Below are 14491 nucleotides of genomic sequence, written 5' to 3'. Positions count from 1 at the left end.
TCAATTAATGAAGTGTATCTGATTAGTAGCTCCTGGGTATGAGTTTCACTCTTTTTTTCCCCTTTTCGGTCTTATTGGAAACAGTAAAAGTTTTGACCGTTTGTGTTTATGACTGTTATTTACTTCTCCAGTTACTCAAATACCATGGTGAATATTAGTTGATTGTTTGGGAACGTATCTGATATCGCAGCTATCATGGCACTATTATCATCATTATTCTTGTGGTTATATAGCTCCAACATACTAGTAAATAACTTTTCTAGTGAATCTAACAAATTTGATCTGGTTCAAAGTGCACAACTTCCCTTTAACGTGTTACTTTCTTCAATGCCACTAAGCCTTTAGAAAGGCTGTGAAGGCTGTTTCAGTGTAAGAAACCTTATGGGTAGACCACAACCAGTGTGAAATTTTTGATGTTTAATCAAAGAAACCTTTGTAAAAAAGTAAACATATGTGGGGAAAAAAAAACCCTCTCCATATTTAATACCTCACGTAAGCAAAATACTGAACCAACAAATCTGGAACAAAGTTTAATCAGTTAAAATGTTAAACACAGAAACATTCAGATATAGCTTGTTGTTCAGAGGCATGAAATGTAAAACATTCCCTGACAGAGGGGGTTATACTGATCAGTTTTTCCAGAAAACTGATTCTATGAAGGTTAAGGTACATGTAAAACATCAACTGCAAAAAAATGTACTAAACTACTTTCATTACCATGTTTCATATCAGTGCAAATTCAACATTTAGGTGAATTTTAGTGCCATAAAAAAATTTCATACCCCTTGAGGCAATACAATGTTGCAGTCAAAAATTATGCTTTGGCTATATATCAACTTTTACCTAGAATCTAGCCTAGTGTATTTAGTTTTTAATTACACACTGTAACTCCTAATAAATTAAAAGCAATAATTTACAGCTGGGTCAGAGATTTTTTTAATTTGTTGCTAATTTAAATGAATGAATTGCTCAAATCTTACAATGCTCAGATACATATGATGTAGACATTTTTTAGCACCACAAATTTTACTGCAGTTACAGCAAAAGACAGTGTAAGCATAGTGTTTGTTGCATCCACAAGTGGGTTTTGCAGAGGACGATTAATAGATCATCTGTAATAATGCATCTCACAAAACCAAGAACACGTGTCAAGTCCACACATGTCACTCATTGGGTTAAATATGTATTAAAAAGACTGCTTTTTAATTCAGTTTCACTTGTTTTTACTTTTTAAAGATCCTATTACATTTAAAACCATTCTTGTTTTCTTTGCTTTAATACAGTGATGATTTAATAAAGTATTCCAATTAAGAGGATGTTTTTCGCCCACTAGAACAAAGTAAAAGGCAGTCTTTGTTTATTACTATAACCTGAATAAGAGATCTGAGCACTATAAAAGTTTTAAGCTAGTAAAACTGAACTTCTCCCTATTCTGGATTTTTGGTATGATTTAATGTCACTAACCAACCAGAAGAAGGAATTGATACAAATTGTGCAAAACCTCAAGGGGATTCTGAAATTTTATACAGCACTGTATATGACAACATGTAACTTCATACTTCCAGCAAAGACATGCTTTCACTTGGATACCTGGACGTACATGTCAGGCATACTGGGTTAAAATCTGTAAGACACCACTGCTAAGACGTAAGGTGCAATATTAAAACATAGGTGGCAAAGCACAACCTAGGTGTATAACAATTTGTTTTTCTACCAAAATGCTGATTGCCAGAAGGAAAACAGCTGTTGATAATGCATAAAGCAAAATGCCCTTGAAAGTACAGCAGTGGGCCTGAGAGTCCGATTGTCTTAGCACAGGAGAAAGGTGTGATCTGGTGTTCTGTCTGATACGCCAACTGAGCTTGAGGCTAAATTGTGCAGAAATTCACAATGTATTCTGCTTGCTCAATTTATACTTTGACAACTTTTTCTGGAGAATTTGTTGGGAGAAAAAAATAGTAAACTTTCTATTATGAAGAACTTTAAAGGTCTACAACATGGCAAATGAAGTGAAATGAGAGAGTGCACCGACACAAACGATCTTTTCAAACAATTTATAAAAAAAGAAAAAAAACAAACAAACAACTTGCCTAACAATAAATGTGCCTGCCAGGGCAGAACAATGCAAAATAAAAATTTGAACTCTGCAAAGTACATACTTTTTTGTAGATACAAAGCTACCGGTCTTTTTTTCCCCAGACAAAAGACCAAAAAAAAAAAGAAGAAAAAAACCCCCCCAAAAAACTGTGACTCACTTGTAAATTGGCAGCAAACATTATAAAAGAACAAAAGAAAACCATAAAACACTGTAAAATGACTCAGGCCATTATGAACAAAATCTGCAAACTTATTTACATTGATCACTTAAAACAGAAACATATCGTCCATCATCGCCTGCCCTATCGCACCCGTAACGGAACCAGCCACATGAAAGGAAGATTTTCTGTGCCAGCCTCTTCCAACGAAAGGTTGCAGATGGGTGGTGCTCAGTGGAAACCAATTAAAAATGCAAACACAAGGAATACCTGTAACTCCAGTGTTTCCCACCACATACTCATTACTTGGGCAGGTCAATGACCTATATTTGAGGACTCTTTGTAGGATTTATTTTTTTCCCCAACCACTCAAGAGATCACAAGCTTTTAATAATAGTCTAAATTAATCGTCAACAGTCTAATTTTAAAAGCCAAGTTACAAGTAAACTAGCTAGCCGCTGCCTTCTTGTATTTCCCTTCCATCCGACTTGATAGCCAAGTCTCTGTTTTAATGGCCTCCCATATCATTCAGCTGCTTGAGCCTCTCAGGCTCCATCAACACTGTCTTGGTGGGGATGAGGAAAGTAGTCATTGTTCTCCTGCTGCAAGCTAGCAAGGCAGTCAAAGGCTCATTTATAAGACAATGGATTCACTGGAGATGGTCTGCTATTTATTTGTCAGGACATGCTTGGTCAATTAAAATATTTACTGAGAAGCACATTGACAAAATGTGTGTAGCTTCTTTTGAACGCTGCCACCCGACACCCATCCCCAACATCATCACAAACAGAACCCAGATCTCTGGGAAACACTGAACTATTGGTCAAAGATTAAAAGCAGTGAGGGTGTGATCTGCCCCAACAGAATGACAGGAAAAAAATAAAATAAATTAAATAAAATACAGAAAAAAATGGAAGTTCATCAAAACAAAAAGCATAGTCATACTGAAATTTGGTTTAAAAAAAGCAAACAAAACAAAAACAATATTAAAGCAACAATTCATTTTCCAGTATTTTTTTGTTTATGCTTACATATATAGAATAACTAGAAATCAACACGGGGCTCAAGGGACTACTGGATGAGCATGAGAACAGACCCACAAAGTAGAATTTCTCTGATTTATACAGGACTGAAGACACCACAGGGCCTCAAATCGCCTTTGCCTCAATTTTACGCTCAGTTGTATCAGTCAGCACCTCATGAAGGACACTGGAGAGAGCAGATAAGGTATGGCTATGGCTTAACTGTTTAAGAAAGAAAAAAAAGATGGCTGCCTGCTACAGATCTACTTAAAATAGTCCTTGTGGGCTGAATAATAACACTGGATGTCACGCCATCTCAGTTCAAATTTAACTGGATGCTATTTTGGCCGTTTAGCAAACCTTTCCCCATTGTGCCTCATTATATTTCTATTTATTCAGACACCCCACTTTCCACTTGTTAAGGTCTTTGTGTGATGTAGGTGCTTTTTCTGACGTCGTATTCAAAATATGAAGAAATTTTGAGCACTATTTAACATGTATGAAAGCTAATTCAGCAAAATTCAGCTAATTTTTTTTTTAAAAAAGGCAAGAACAAGGTGCGCATTAGGTTTGGAAGATGGGACAAATACATAGGCCATTAGTGTTAAACTGTCTCAGTGACTGACCGCGTTTAACTGTTTTAATCATCACAAACAAATGTGCGCTTATATGGCTGCTGCAAGAGCATTAAACATATATTTAACAGGTAAGGCAGGATTTCTAAGTCTTCAGTAGTTACAGTGGGGGGCTACATTCACAAGTATTGTGCGCAGTGTCTTGCACAGCATAAAACACTTTACTTTTCAAAAGATTTAATATCATCTCTTCAATGGCTTTGTATGCATTATAGTGCAGCTTTGCTTACGCAACATACAGTTGATGAATATAACATCTATCACCTGTTAAAAATGGTGATTGCGACCAATTGGATAAGACTTCCCATCGTCCAATCCTAATATGTAAAAGATATAGAAATATGGTGGCACAGAATAACTTCCTGAAAGTAAAGATATGGCCCAAGATATTCCAACCCAAGTTATGGCCATGGATCAAACTGGGGCATCAATACCACTAGAAGTAGTCCATGGAAATCTGAGCAGATGAACACCTCTTCCACACTCTGGCCAAACTAGGAGTTTTGGTTCCAGGTTACACATGGAGTCCTATCCGAGTTTACGCCACACTTTTAATAATTTCTAGTCACAGACGACTTTAACATCTTTCTCTTTGACAGTCTGCATCCTTAAAAAATGTAATTCCACTTTTGGTCCCATTTTCCTTTCTGTTTTTCATCTTCAGCATCAAAAGCCGGAGTAACGGTTTCAAGGTTTCAGATTGTTCCTTGTAGTCCAGTGTAGATGGCTGGCTTGAATGTATGATGGTGGTTGAGGGCTACTCACATTCAATGATGTTCAAGGCAGGCGCAGTCATTTGTGAAATACATAGATTGGCCTCTGAAAACCTGTCAGGATGATGAATAAATAAATAAATAAAGATGAACATGGCAGCAAACTACAATGCTGAATACAATCTGGAGACTATATCTGCTGTGACAAATCATTGTGTAGTTACCTCTTACTGAACACTTGGGGGGCCCAATGTATTCAAAACTGCTGAAGCCCACTTCAGTTGTAAGATATGACGAAAACAGGTCAGGTTTGAGACGGATGCTGTGATAATTCCTGCTAATATTATCCTGTCAAGTGAGGGGAAAAAAGGGGGATATTTGTTATATTTCAGCCAATCAACCAGGTTTTTAAAATGACCGATTTATATTCAGACAGTCTTCCAGCAATACAAATGTCAACCATGTCATCTCAGTTTCTTACAGTTAGTTTCTTTCTCCTCACGTAGGACTCCCAGGGCTGTGGCTCCAGGATGAAAAGGCCCCCATGACGGAGATGTCTGTAGACCCTCTTAAAGAGCCGCTTGAGGCCACTGTCTCCCCAGTTCAGGTGAACCCATTTAGTGACGCTCAAACACAGAATCACATCATATTCTGGCCGCTGAGTCAAAAGAAGATTATCGTTCTCTAGTACATAATTAGCCTAAAGGAGAGAAGAGAAGAGGTGAGAAAAATAGGCCCTTCTTGTGCAATTCAGTTTCATGGCTGCAATACAGACTTCTTTTGAAGCTGGTCACTGCTGAGAAATTGGAAATGAATTAACCTCCCAAACTAGAATCTCAATCTCACATTTCTACCTGTTGAGTTTTGGTCAAAAATCAAAAACTGTATATAAAAGATGGAAACAGCCCTCATGACATCATTCATTTATGAAGTCCTGAGCTGGGGGCTCGAACATGGCTTTTTGGTCGGTGCTATCTTTGATATTTTACTTATTTATTTTAGATCAGTAGCCCTGAGAAAGCGGTATATCTGACTGAGGAAATGGGGAACAGCATTATGGGAATAGTCATTATTTTCAACACACTGATAATATATATATATTTTCCTGTGACCCTTTGTTCCATTATGGGGACATTATTGAACAGAAAAGCCAAAATCTAAAGTGTTTAGTACACTGTTAATGCCGTAAAATAAACCTACTGTCCACATTTGAGAACATTCTTTAAAAAAAATAAATTCTCTCAAAGATGAAGCTTAGTTCTTTTATTTAAACGTTCTGATTAATAACTAAGAAAGATTCATCAAAATCTCAGAAGGGTACTGCCCTAAAATATATTTTCATTCATTTATTCATACATTCATTTTACCAGTGTCTGGTATAAAGTAAGTAAGTAAAGACCTCCACTGGCAGAAAGTAGTAGTAGTCTAATCTCCAACCAGCATTGCAAGGTAAAAGTAGAAGAACACATTAATAACCTGACATCCTGATAAAACTGATAAAATCTTTTTACATTGTCAGCCACATGCACCCCACTTTTATCTTAAGTGGGCTGGACTAGTAACACTCCCTCCTACTGTTAATGTAAAGACATTTAAAATCCCAGAGATATCTTAATATAAGAAAAAGAAACACTTTTAACAACACATCTCAGTTTTTCTACACGATAAGAAGAAACATTGCTGTAGTAAATTAAAGAAATCTGTTAGCATGAATAAATAAATGCAAAATTACAAAAAAAAAAGAAGAAGTTCTGATAGCTCACTGCTCAGACTGTCCTGCAATTACAACACCTTTTCTGTCTTTTTTTTTTTTTTAATTTGTTAATCTACAACTTCATTATTTTGGTGTACTATCAATATCCAATTCCATGATCATAACAGAGCAAGAGGCAGTTATCAGTTTCATTTGGAAATTTATTTTTTCCCCTTTTCCATTCAACAAATACATATAAAAGGACTGCAAAAGCAAGTATGGCTTAAACACAGTTGATTTCAGACACTTTAATGGAACCTATAATATTTATTATATCACAATATTACATTGCCCGTTGCCGTTTTTACCCGTTAGTTCAAAATCACCAGTTACCTAAAACTTAGGGAGCCTCTTGTTTGATTTTTACTACTTTCAACACTGTAGAGACATACTGGAGTCATCAAATATATGAAGCAAAATATATGGAATTATGTAGCAAAGAAAAAAAAAGATAAATTCCTCAAATTCCTCAAAGTAGCCTCCCTTTGCTTTGTTGACAGCACTGCAAACCCTTGGCCTTCTCTCACTGAGCTTCATGATGTAGTCACGTGAAATGGTTTTCACGTCACAGGTGTGCCTTGTCAGGATTACTTGTGGAATTTCGTTCCTTCTTAACGGGGTTGGGACCATCAGTTGTGTTGTGCATTAGTCGGGTTGGTACACAGCTGACAGCCCTATCTGACAACTGTCAGAATTCATGTTATCAGTGGGCGTTTATCAATATGCGTACTTGTGCGTACTTGCGTTCTCGTGTACTCGTGATACGTCATCAGTTGGAGACCAAGTACTGTTCCAATTCGAAGTACGCATCAAGCCGAGAACGCGAAAAAGTCCCGGATGTGTTCTCGATCCGCCCGTTTTATCGAGCATGCATCGGTGTGGACTTGGGACAGCTATATATCCCAGAATGCATTTCGTCCAAAACTCAACAGCGGACTCCCGGCACATCGTTTTCAACCCCCCGCCCCCCCGCTCGCGGACTTCTCACTACTCAGGTTAAAGAAACTCCAGCAGCTGTCTATAGTATTGAGTGTCCACTAGAATAAAAATAAAAGCGTTCTAACATCTCACCTGCTTGTTTTTATTAAGGTATGTACACGTATGTACATGTAAACTATTTTTATTAATAGAGGTTTCACTACTGAGGTTAAAAATGATATACAAGTCACTTAGATCACTTCTAAATGTTAATGTTTGGTTTATTTCAGTGTTTTATTTGTTCCTGAGTAAACCGGTTTGGCTGTGATTACAGTTAAGCTTCATAACATGTTACTCACAGTTAAATTAGGAGGGGACGGAAGTAAAAACTCCGGACCTGTGACATCATCACGTACACAGGTGTTCCAATTGTACATATCGCGAGTCCGTGCTCGCGTTCTCGGCGGGTACGTACTCCCGTGCGTTCTCGGCGAGTACGTACTCACCGAGAACGCGAGTACGTACTCGCGTACTTGGGCATTGATAAACGGCCAGTATCTCTGGGAACTGAGTCTTTCCAAGACTGTTGGAAAACCTTTTCAGGTGACTACTTCATGAAGCTCATCGAGGGAATGCCAAGAGTGTGCAAAGCAGTTATCAAAGCAAAGGGTGGCTATTTTGAAGAATCTGAAATATAAAACATGTTTTGAGTTATTTCACACTATTTGTTTACTACATAATTCCATACGAGTTCATTCATAGTTTTGATGGCTTCAGTGAGAATCTACAAAGTAAAGAGTCATGAAAATAAAGCAAAACCATTAAATGAGAAGGTTTGTCCAAACTTTTGACTCGTAGTGTACATTGTTTTTTTTCCAATTTCCTCCTAGTTTGTTCATTTAGTGTTTAGTTTTGTTCAGTTTTTTTGGGAAGCATTTTGCAACGCTGGTTTTGATAAGTGCTATGCAAATAAATTTTTACAACCAATTGCCGTATGGATTCATCATAATACCTTTTAATATTTAGCCACAGCTCAACTAATGTGACAGAAAAAGAAAAGGAGCCACTGACATGATTAAATGTAAAGGTCAGTTTTTTTGAGATATAATACTATATAACTGTTTTATAGTGGGGAAGAAAAAAAAAGGTCACAGTGAGAGGAAGTGTGTGCACAATTTGCATCAAGTTCTCTTGAGAGGCTGGTCAGTCCTCATAATGCACTCACATTTTTGTGCATTTTTACACATTTTATTCAGTTACCCTAACATTAATTTATAAAGCAGGACACACACAATGTCTAAATTTTTCTGAATTTGCCATCTAGGTTCAAAATATGCAGCAACACAGAAATCTGAGCCATATTCCCGAAAGGAAAAAAATAAATAAAAAAATCCTCTCTTACCTTGACGAAGGACACATTTGAAGGAAACTCCCCAGGCTGCACCGTGGATGTTTGTGTTAGCGGGGGTGCAGCAATGGGACCCCTGGAGATCCGTAGGGATACAGGAAAAGAGCAGCTCTCAGAGTGATCAGCGGGGGGTGAATCACAGTCTTCTTGCTCCATTTCCTCTGTTTTGCTGCCCTGCCTCTGGGTCTCCATCTCATCCGTGTGACACGACTCATTGTCATTTCCAGTATCTGCAGGGCCACTTTCTCCTTTCACAGGTTTCCCATTTTCGTCCCTGCTCTCGGCTTCATTGTGCTCTTTTTCTGTGCCCGTGTGACTCGCGTTTCCATTTGTCTCCTCCTGTTTACTAGTCTTTTTGCCCTGCATTGCTCGCCTGGCCTCTTGGGTCTGCAGCTCAGACAGATAATGTCTTATGTTTTTACGAGCTGCATGTATCAGACCACTGTCAATGTCTAGGCCCAATATGCGGGCGGGTCTTAGCATTTTGGCGATATAGAGTGTTACATGGCCTGAGTTGCACCCTAAATCCAGTACTTCTTTACCTCTAAACCACTCGGGACGAAGCAGACGTAAACGAGGGTCTTCACTGCAGCCCGGGTTGCGGTATCCATAATACTTGTTGTAATTCCCATACTGGAACTTCTTCTGCTGTTCCTTTGTATGAGAGTGGGGCTGCTGGTGCTGGCGTATTCCAGGGCCTATTTTGGAACCAGATTTTGGTGTGTGAAAGGAATTTCTTGCTCCCCCTGCACCAAAATGCCTGTCTCCAGGTCCCGACTTGCCAATTGGAGTAGAATGGGTGACAGGGGGCTCCATTTTGCCCGAGTTGCGCCTTCGCTTGCGTCTACTTGTGTGCTGGTACGGTGCCCCTAAAGTGGAATCCTCCACGGATGCAGGCGGCATCTCCTCCTTGCAGCTTGCTGAGCTGCAATCTGTGTGCTCGTGGGACTCTGCCATGACACTAGAAACACTACCGGATTCGTTGTTGGATTCTAGTGCAGAACATGAGGCTAAGGTACCTTGAAGAGGTACAGAAGGACCTATTTTAACTTCACTTTTTCCTGATTCTGAGAGGTTCATTTGTGTGGCTGAAATCCCAATACTGCCACCACTCCCACCTCCACCCCCATGGTGCCTGTTGCGGTGTCTCTTCCTTCCTCCACTCTTGAAGGGAGAAGCCAAAAAGCTGCTGTCAGCTATCCCACTGTTCAGGTTCAGTGGGTCTGTGATGTCCCTGGGGATGAGTATCTCCACAGGGTCTCGACTTTTTGCTGGCAGCGGAGAGGATTTGGGAGTCTCTGCATTCAGCGCCTTGTTGACCTCCTCATCCAGCAGGCTGTTGAGATTCAGCGGGTCAAAAATGTTCCCACCCAAGAGGAAGTTGGTGGGCAGGACAGAATCGCTCTCAGAGTTGGCCCTTCGTCGCCGTTTGCCAGATGAAGGATGCTTGAAACTAGAATTTGCTGTGTAGCGCCGCTTTGTTAGCTTCGTTTGTTGTTGCTGTTGTTGTTGTTGTTGTTGTTTGGAATGATGAAAGCTATTTCTGCGATTGATGCTATTCTCGTTCCCTCTGGCTCTCTGTCCAGCATTGTCTGCGAGGGTGAGCGCATCAGTTGTGCTGGTGTGTTTTGGCGAGGCAGCAGTGCCCAGAAGAGGGCAAGCAGCTGCAAAGTCAGGGGTAGCTGCAGTTTCCTCCATCATCACAGACACACCACCGTAACCTCCAGGACAATCCGTGAGCTGCAGAGATGACGTCGAGCTAGGCTGTGGACTGCCCATTTTTGCTGTATCCTCATCAACAGACATCTCTTTTGATTTTCAGAGCTGATGAAGACATAGAAGGGTTTTTTGTTGTTGTTGTTGTTTTTGTTTTTTTTGGGGGGTGGGGGGCAATTTTCTGAGCCTGAAAAACAAAAGAAACAAAGAAGTTACAGGAAGGAAAACTGATGCCATAAACTTAACATTCTTTTAGATATGGTGAACAAAATTGCTTTAAACCTGGTGCCTCCTCATTGTTGTGATTACACACATACACACACACACACACACATACACACACACACACACACACACATACACACACACACACATCTGTTAAGTAAAGTAACATAAGTTGGCTAATATTACTACAAAAATATGCTCAAGGCATCCTGGGATGTCCAGGCACTTGCACATCCAAGGGCCACTGTATCTGTATTTATACCTATGAGGTGGGAGTTAAAAAATAACCCTTTACATTCCACTGTGATTTCCTAATAACAATACAGAAAATTCATCTTTTTAGATACAGTGAATCTCTTGGCTCACACCCTTATCACATCTGTATTGTGGTATCTGAAGCGTGTCTACACAGGGGTTGCTGACCTGAAAAGTTTAGGAGTCCCCGTCTGGCACTGTTACCCAGTTAGCAAGCTAGCTCTTAGCTTCTCTATCGCGGGCCAAGAAGATTGAAACGTCGAGTAAACGTTACGCTCTACTCCGGCCAGAAAGCGCTACCAGACAAGCACCAAAGTACCCACCTCGATATGCTGCTGCCCGAACCCCACTAAAATCGTGAGTCACACTCACGAAAGTGATACCATTTCCCAGATGGCCACGCGTAGTCAACAGGGTAGCAACCACCATCAAAATATAACAGTCTCACCTCGCAGCTCGCGGCTCTCCCCGCCTCCGGCCGGACTGTCACTACCCCGCACTCTCTCCGCTTGAGCTAACGTTAGCGCAGCTAGCACACAAGTGTCCCTACAGCGACACAACAGTGCTAAGCTACGCAAACAAGCGAGCAGGCACGGCTCGGGTATCCTGCACTGGCCTGTAGGCAGCAAAGGCTCCGGTGGCCACGAAACTGTCTTGTCGACTTCTTCAGTCAACTCCTAGTGGGCCAGTGTGAGGCAGGTTGGTGAATAAATTATTCCATTCGCTGACAGAGGCGGCATGGCGGCGCATCCGGGCTCCGAGCTGTAGCCCAAGATGACTGGGGCGGAGATCTCTGACTGGTGGCTGCGAGGCGGTGAGGAGAACTCCCCTCTACGATATTATAATGAGCCTCCTACTGCAGGTAACATTAGAGCCGATGATAGTTTTGTTATTGATTGATTAGCAGCTTAAATTTAATTCATTTATTAGACAATATATGAAAGGGAACAACTTAACAAAACAGGAGGGCTGAGGGACACTCTAAAGTGAACATAGAGCTTTCCCGCCTTGGTTAACTACCCTGACTATCAATTCAGCTAGTTGAGATTAGTTTCTTTGTTGCTACTCGATTATTCGACTAATTTGTTTAGTCCTAAAGTCAGACTTTAATCCATACACCCTTACAGCCCTAGTAGACTAATAGTAGAGTAGGCCTTATTAGTAACCTGAGTATTGCATAGCCTGCACATTAGGTTTTTATAAAGTTTACTGATAAGCAGCAACCTCACAGTTTCCTTTTGTATGTTCTTTCCCAACTGATGTGCATGCACTTTTGCAAATGCACGTTTCTAATTATGCATGTCAGAGGTATCAAACATGAGGACTGGGGGCGAGAATCAACCGGCAAAAGCAGCCCACTGAATGGCTTTGGAAAATGTGAAGGAGGACGTAAACTATTTATATTCAACAGAATTTTAACAACTTCTACAGCGTTCCCCCGTGCCTTGGCCATTTATACTACAACAAAGTAAATAATACACAAACAATTAAAAAACATAAAGTTCCAGTTTTTCACTATCTACTGTAGAAATGTATGATTTTTACAGTGGGTTAATCGTATAAATAAAAGACATTCAAGACATTGACAAAATGTTTTTGTTTCAACATTTTAGAACAGTCTTTGCAATTTTTCTCTAATTTTACACATTTATTTTTTATGCCCTTTTTCCCCTAGTATTAAAATATTTCAAACATTAAATATGTAGTGGCCAAACAATCCCTGTAGTTATAATCCCTAAAAATCACAGCTACTGCCTTTTCCTCACACACACACACACACACACACACACACACACACACACACACACACGTCCTCTTTTTAGTACAGAGTTTTGTAACATGAAGGTATATAGTGTGATGAGAGCTCACACTACACATCTTCAGGCATAATCACACCCTTTGTAGCTACATGCATACCTTCATAGGGTGTGAACTTATTTTTGCTTTTAGTTTTGAAACTGGATGCCTCTGTCCCACTGCAGCCTTTGCTTAACTGTCTGCATGATGTCAAAGACTGATTAACACAGAATTTCCTCACACTAAATGAAAATAAGACTGAAGTTATGGTTTTTGGAACTCATGCCCTTTGAACAAGTTAACTGATACCCTCGGTCCTCTTGCTTCTCATCTTTCTCACACCATAAGGAATCTCAGAGTGTTTTTAGACAGCTCCTTTAAATTAGAGAAGCAAGTGTCCACAGTTCTGAAAACAAGTTTTTATCAGTTACGTGAAATTGGCAAAGCTAAGCCTTATCTTCCTCCAAGAGACCTAGAAACACTTATTCATGCCTTCATCACCTCTAGACTGGACTACTGCAATTCTCTCTATTTGGGTCTTCAATACTCATCTCTCCATCGCTTGCAGTTAGTCCAAAATGCTGCTGAGCGTCTTTTAACAGGTGTTAGAATGTATGAACATATCACTCCAGTTTTACCAAATTTACACCGGCTCCCTGTAAAGTATCGTATTGATTTTAAGATTCTTTTATTTACTTTTAAAGTTTTAAATAATATGGCGCCCAGTTATATAAAGAAATCCCTCAACATGTATGACCCCAAAAGAGTGCTGAGATCATCTAACTAGATGCTCTTAGCACAACCGAGGTCTCTATTGAAGCATAGAGGAGATTGGGCCTTCGCAGCAGCAGCACCCAGACTCTGGAATAATCTACCAGAGGATATTCGTACTTCAGAGTCTATTCAGTCTTTTAAATCACGTCTTAAAACTTTTTTACTTTGGCTTTTAATTCGAGTTCAGTTTGAGTACCATCAGGCCTGTTTTATGTTTTTAATGTTAATTCGTTTTCTTCTCATTTATCTGTATTTGTTTCTAATTTATCTATATTTGTTTCCCTATTGCTTTCTCTTGTTCTTAACTGATTGTGAAGGACTTTGGTTAACTCTGTTGTTTTTAAATGTGCTATACAAATAAATTTTGAATTGAGTTGAATTTTGGTACCATAGCTTTGATTCAAACTTCAAAGTTAATTTAGATGACAGACTTTACAAGAAAGCCCTGTAAAGTGTGTCATAATTTCTATCTTGACCAGTGTTTACAGCAGGGTTTTCAAACTCATTTTACATGTGAGGTCAAATACAGCGCATGTCAGTAAAAATGCCCTTTCTGTCAGTTGGAATAAGTTTAGATGCACATTTTATTCCTGCCATATTTCAGTATAAGAAAAAATAAAGTGCAATTTTAACAGCACATCTCAGTTGTACTGCATGGTAGAGAAATGCCACTCTGTTTAATTAAAGAAATTTGTCAACATGAATCTTTTGGGCTTAAATTGTAAAACATAAATGTGTAAAATTACAGAAGAAGTTCTGGCAGCTCATTGTGCAGACTGTCCTGTAATTATAATGGAGAAAGTTTTTCTTAACTCACAAAAAAATGGAAAACAGAAATTTCTATTGTGGGTTGTGTGGGAAAAAAAGAAGCAAATTTTTTTGTAATTTAATTGTTTATCTATTACGTTGGTGTACTATTAAAGACATAATCAGTCAGAAAAGCTTTACAATTTTTGAAAGTAGACTTAAAACTCTACAATGTATGAGGGGTGGCTGTGGCTCAGGTGGTAGAGCAGATCA

The 14491-nt window shown here is 39.4% G+C and overlaps 2 protein-coding genes across 4 annotated transcripts in view; one reads left to right on the top strand and one right to left on the bottom strand.

Annotated features, from left to right (window-relative positions):
• Positions 1 to 738: 738 nt before the first annotated feature.
• On the bottom strand, positions 739 to 11487 carry LOC100690123 (7SK snRNA methylphosphate capping enzyme). Of its 3 annotated transcripts, none has more exons than XM_005472097.4 (5): positions 11224 to 11361; positions 8699 to 10607; positions 5107 to 5325; positions 4850 to 4973; positions 739 to 4739 (listed from the first exon to the last, which is right to left on the bottom strand). In XM_005472097.4, the coding sequence occupies exons 2-5, from the start codon at positions 10508 to 10510 to the stop codon at positions 4705 to 4707; spliced, it is 2190 nt and encodes a 729-aa protein (XP_005472154.1). In that variant the 5' UTR covers positions 10511 to 10607; positions 11224 to 11361; the 3' UTR covers positions 739 to 4704. The 3 variants fall into 3 exon arrangements, with proteins under 3 accessions (XP_005472154.1, XP_019219359.1, XP_003446831.1); XM_019363814.2 differs by lacking the exon at positions 11224 to 11361 and adding an exon at positions 11069 to 11202; XM_003446783.5 differs by having other exon boundaries at positions 802 to 4739; positions 11349 to 11487.
• Positions 11488 to 11629: 142 nt separating this feature from the next.
• LOC100690197 (serine/threonine-protein kinase PAK 3) overlaps positions 11630 to 14491 on the top strand; it is a 54060-nt gene continuing 51198 nt past the window's right edge. The window contains exon 1 of the mRNA XM_003446852.5: positions 11630 to 11762. The gene's annotated coding sequence lies outside the window, so the exon portion shown is untranslated. The remainder of the gene's footprint in view (positions 11763 to 14491) is intronic.

The sequence above is a fragment of the Oreochromis niloticus genome, linkage group LG10, assembly GCF_001858045.2.
Source record: "Oreochromis niloticus isolate F11D_XX linkage group LG10, O_niloticus_UMD_NMBU, whole genome shotgun sequence".
Lineage (NCBI taxonomy): Eukaryota > Metazoa > Chordata > Actinopteri > Cichliformes > Cichlidae > Oreochromis > Oreochromis niloticus.
This window is presented reverse-complemented; position numbering and strand designations above follow the sequence as displayed.

Coding starts and splice junctions, on each gene's coding strand:
- LOC100690123 (XM_003446783.5), bottom strand. CDS start 10,510: ATGTCTGTTGATGAGGATACAGCAAAAATGGGCAGTCCACAGCCTAGC. Junction 4,974..5,106: donor TGAGGAGAAAGAAACTAACT/GTAAGAAACTGA, acceptor CTCACTTGACAG/GATAATATTAGCAGGAATTA. Junction 4,740..4,849: donor CCCCAAGTGTTCAGTAAGAG/GTAACTACACAA, acceptor TCATCCTGACAG/GTTTTCAGAGGCCAATCTAT.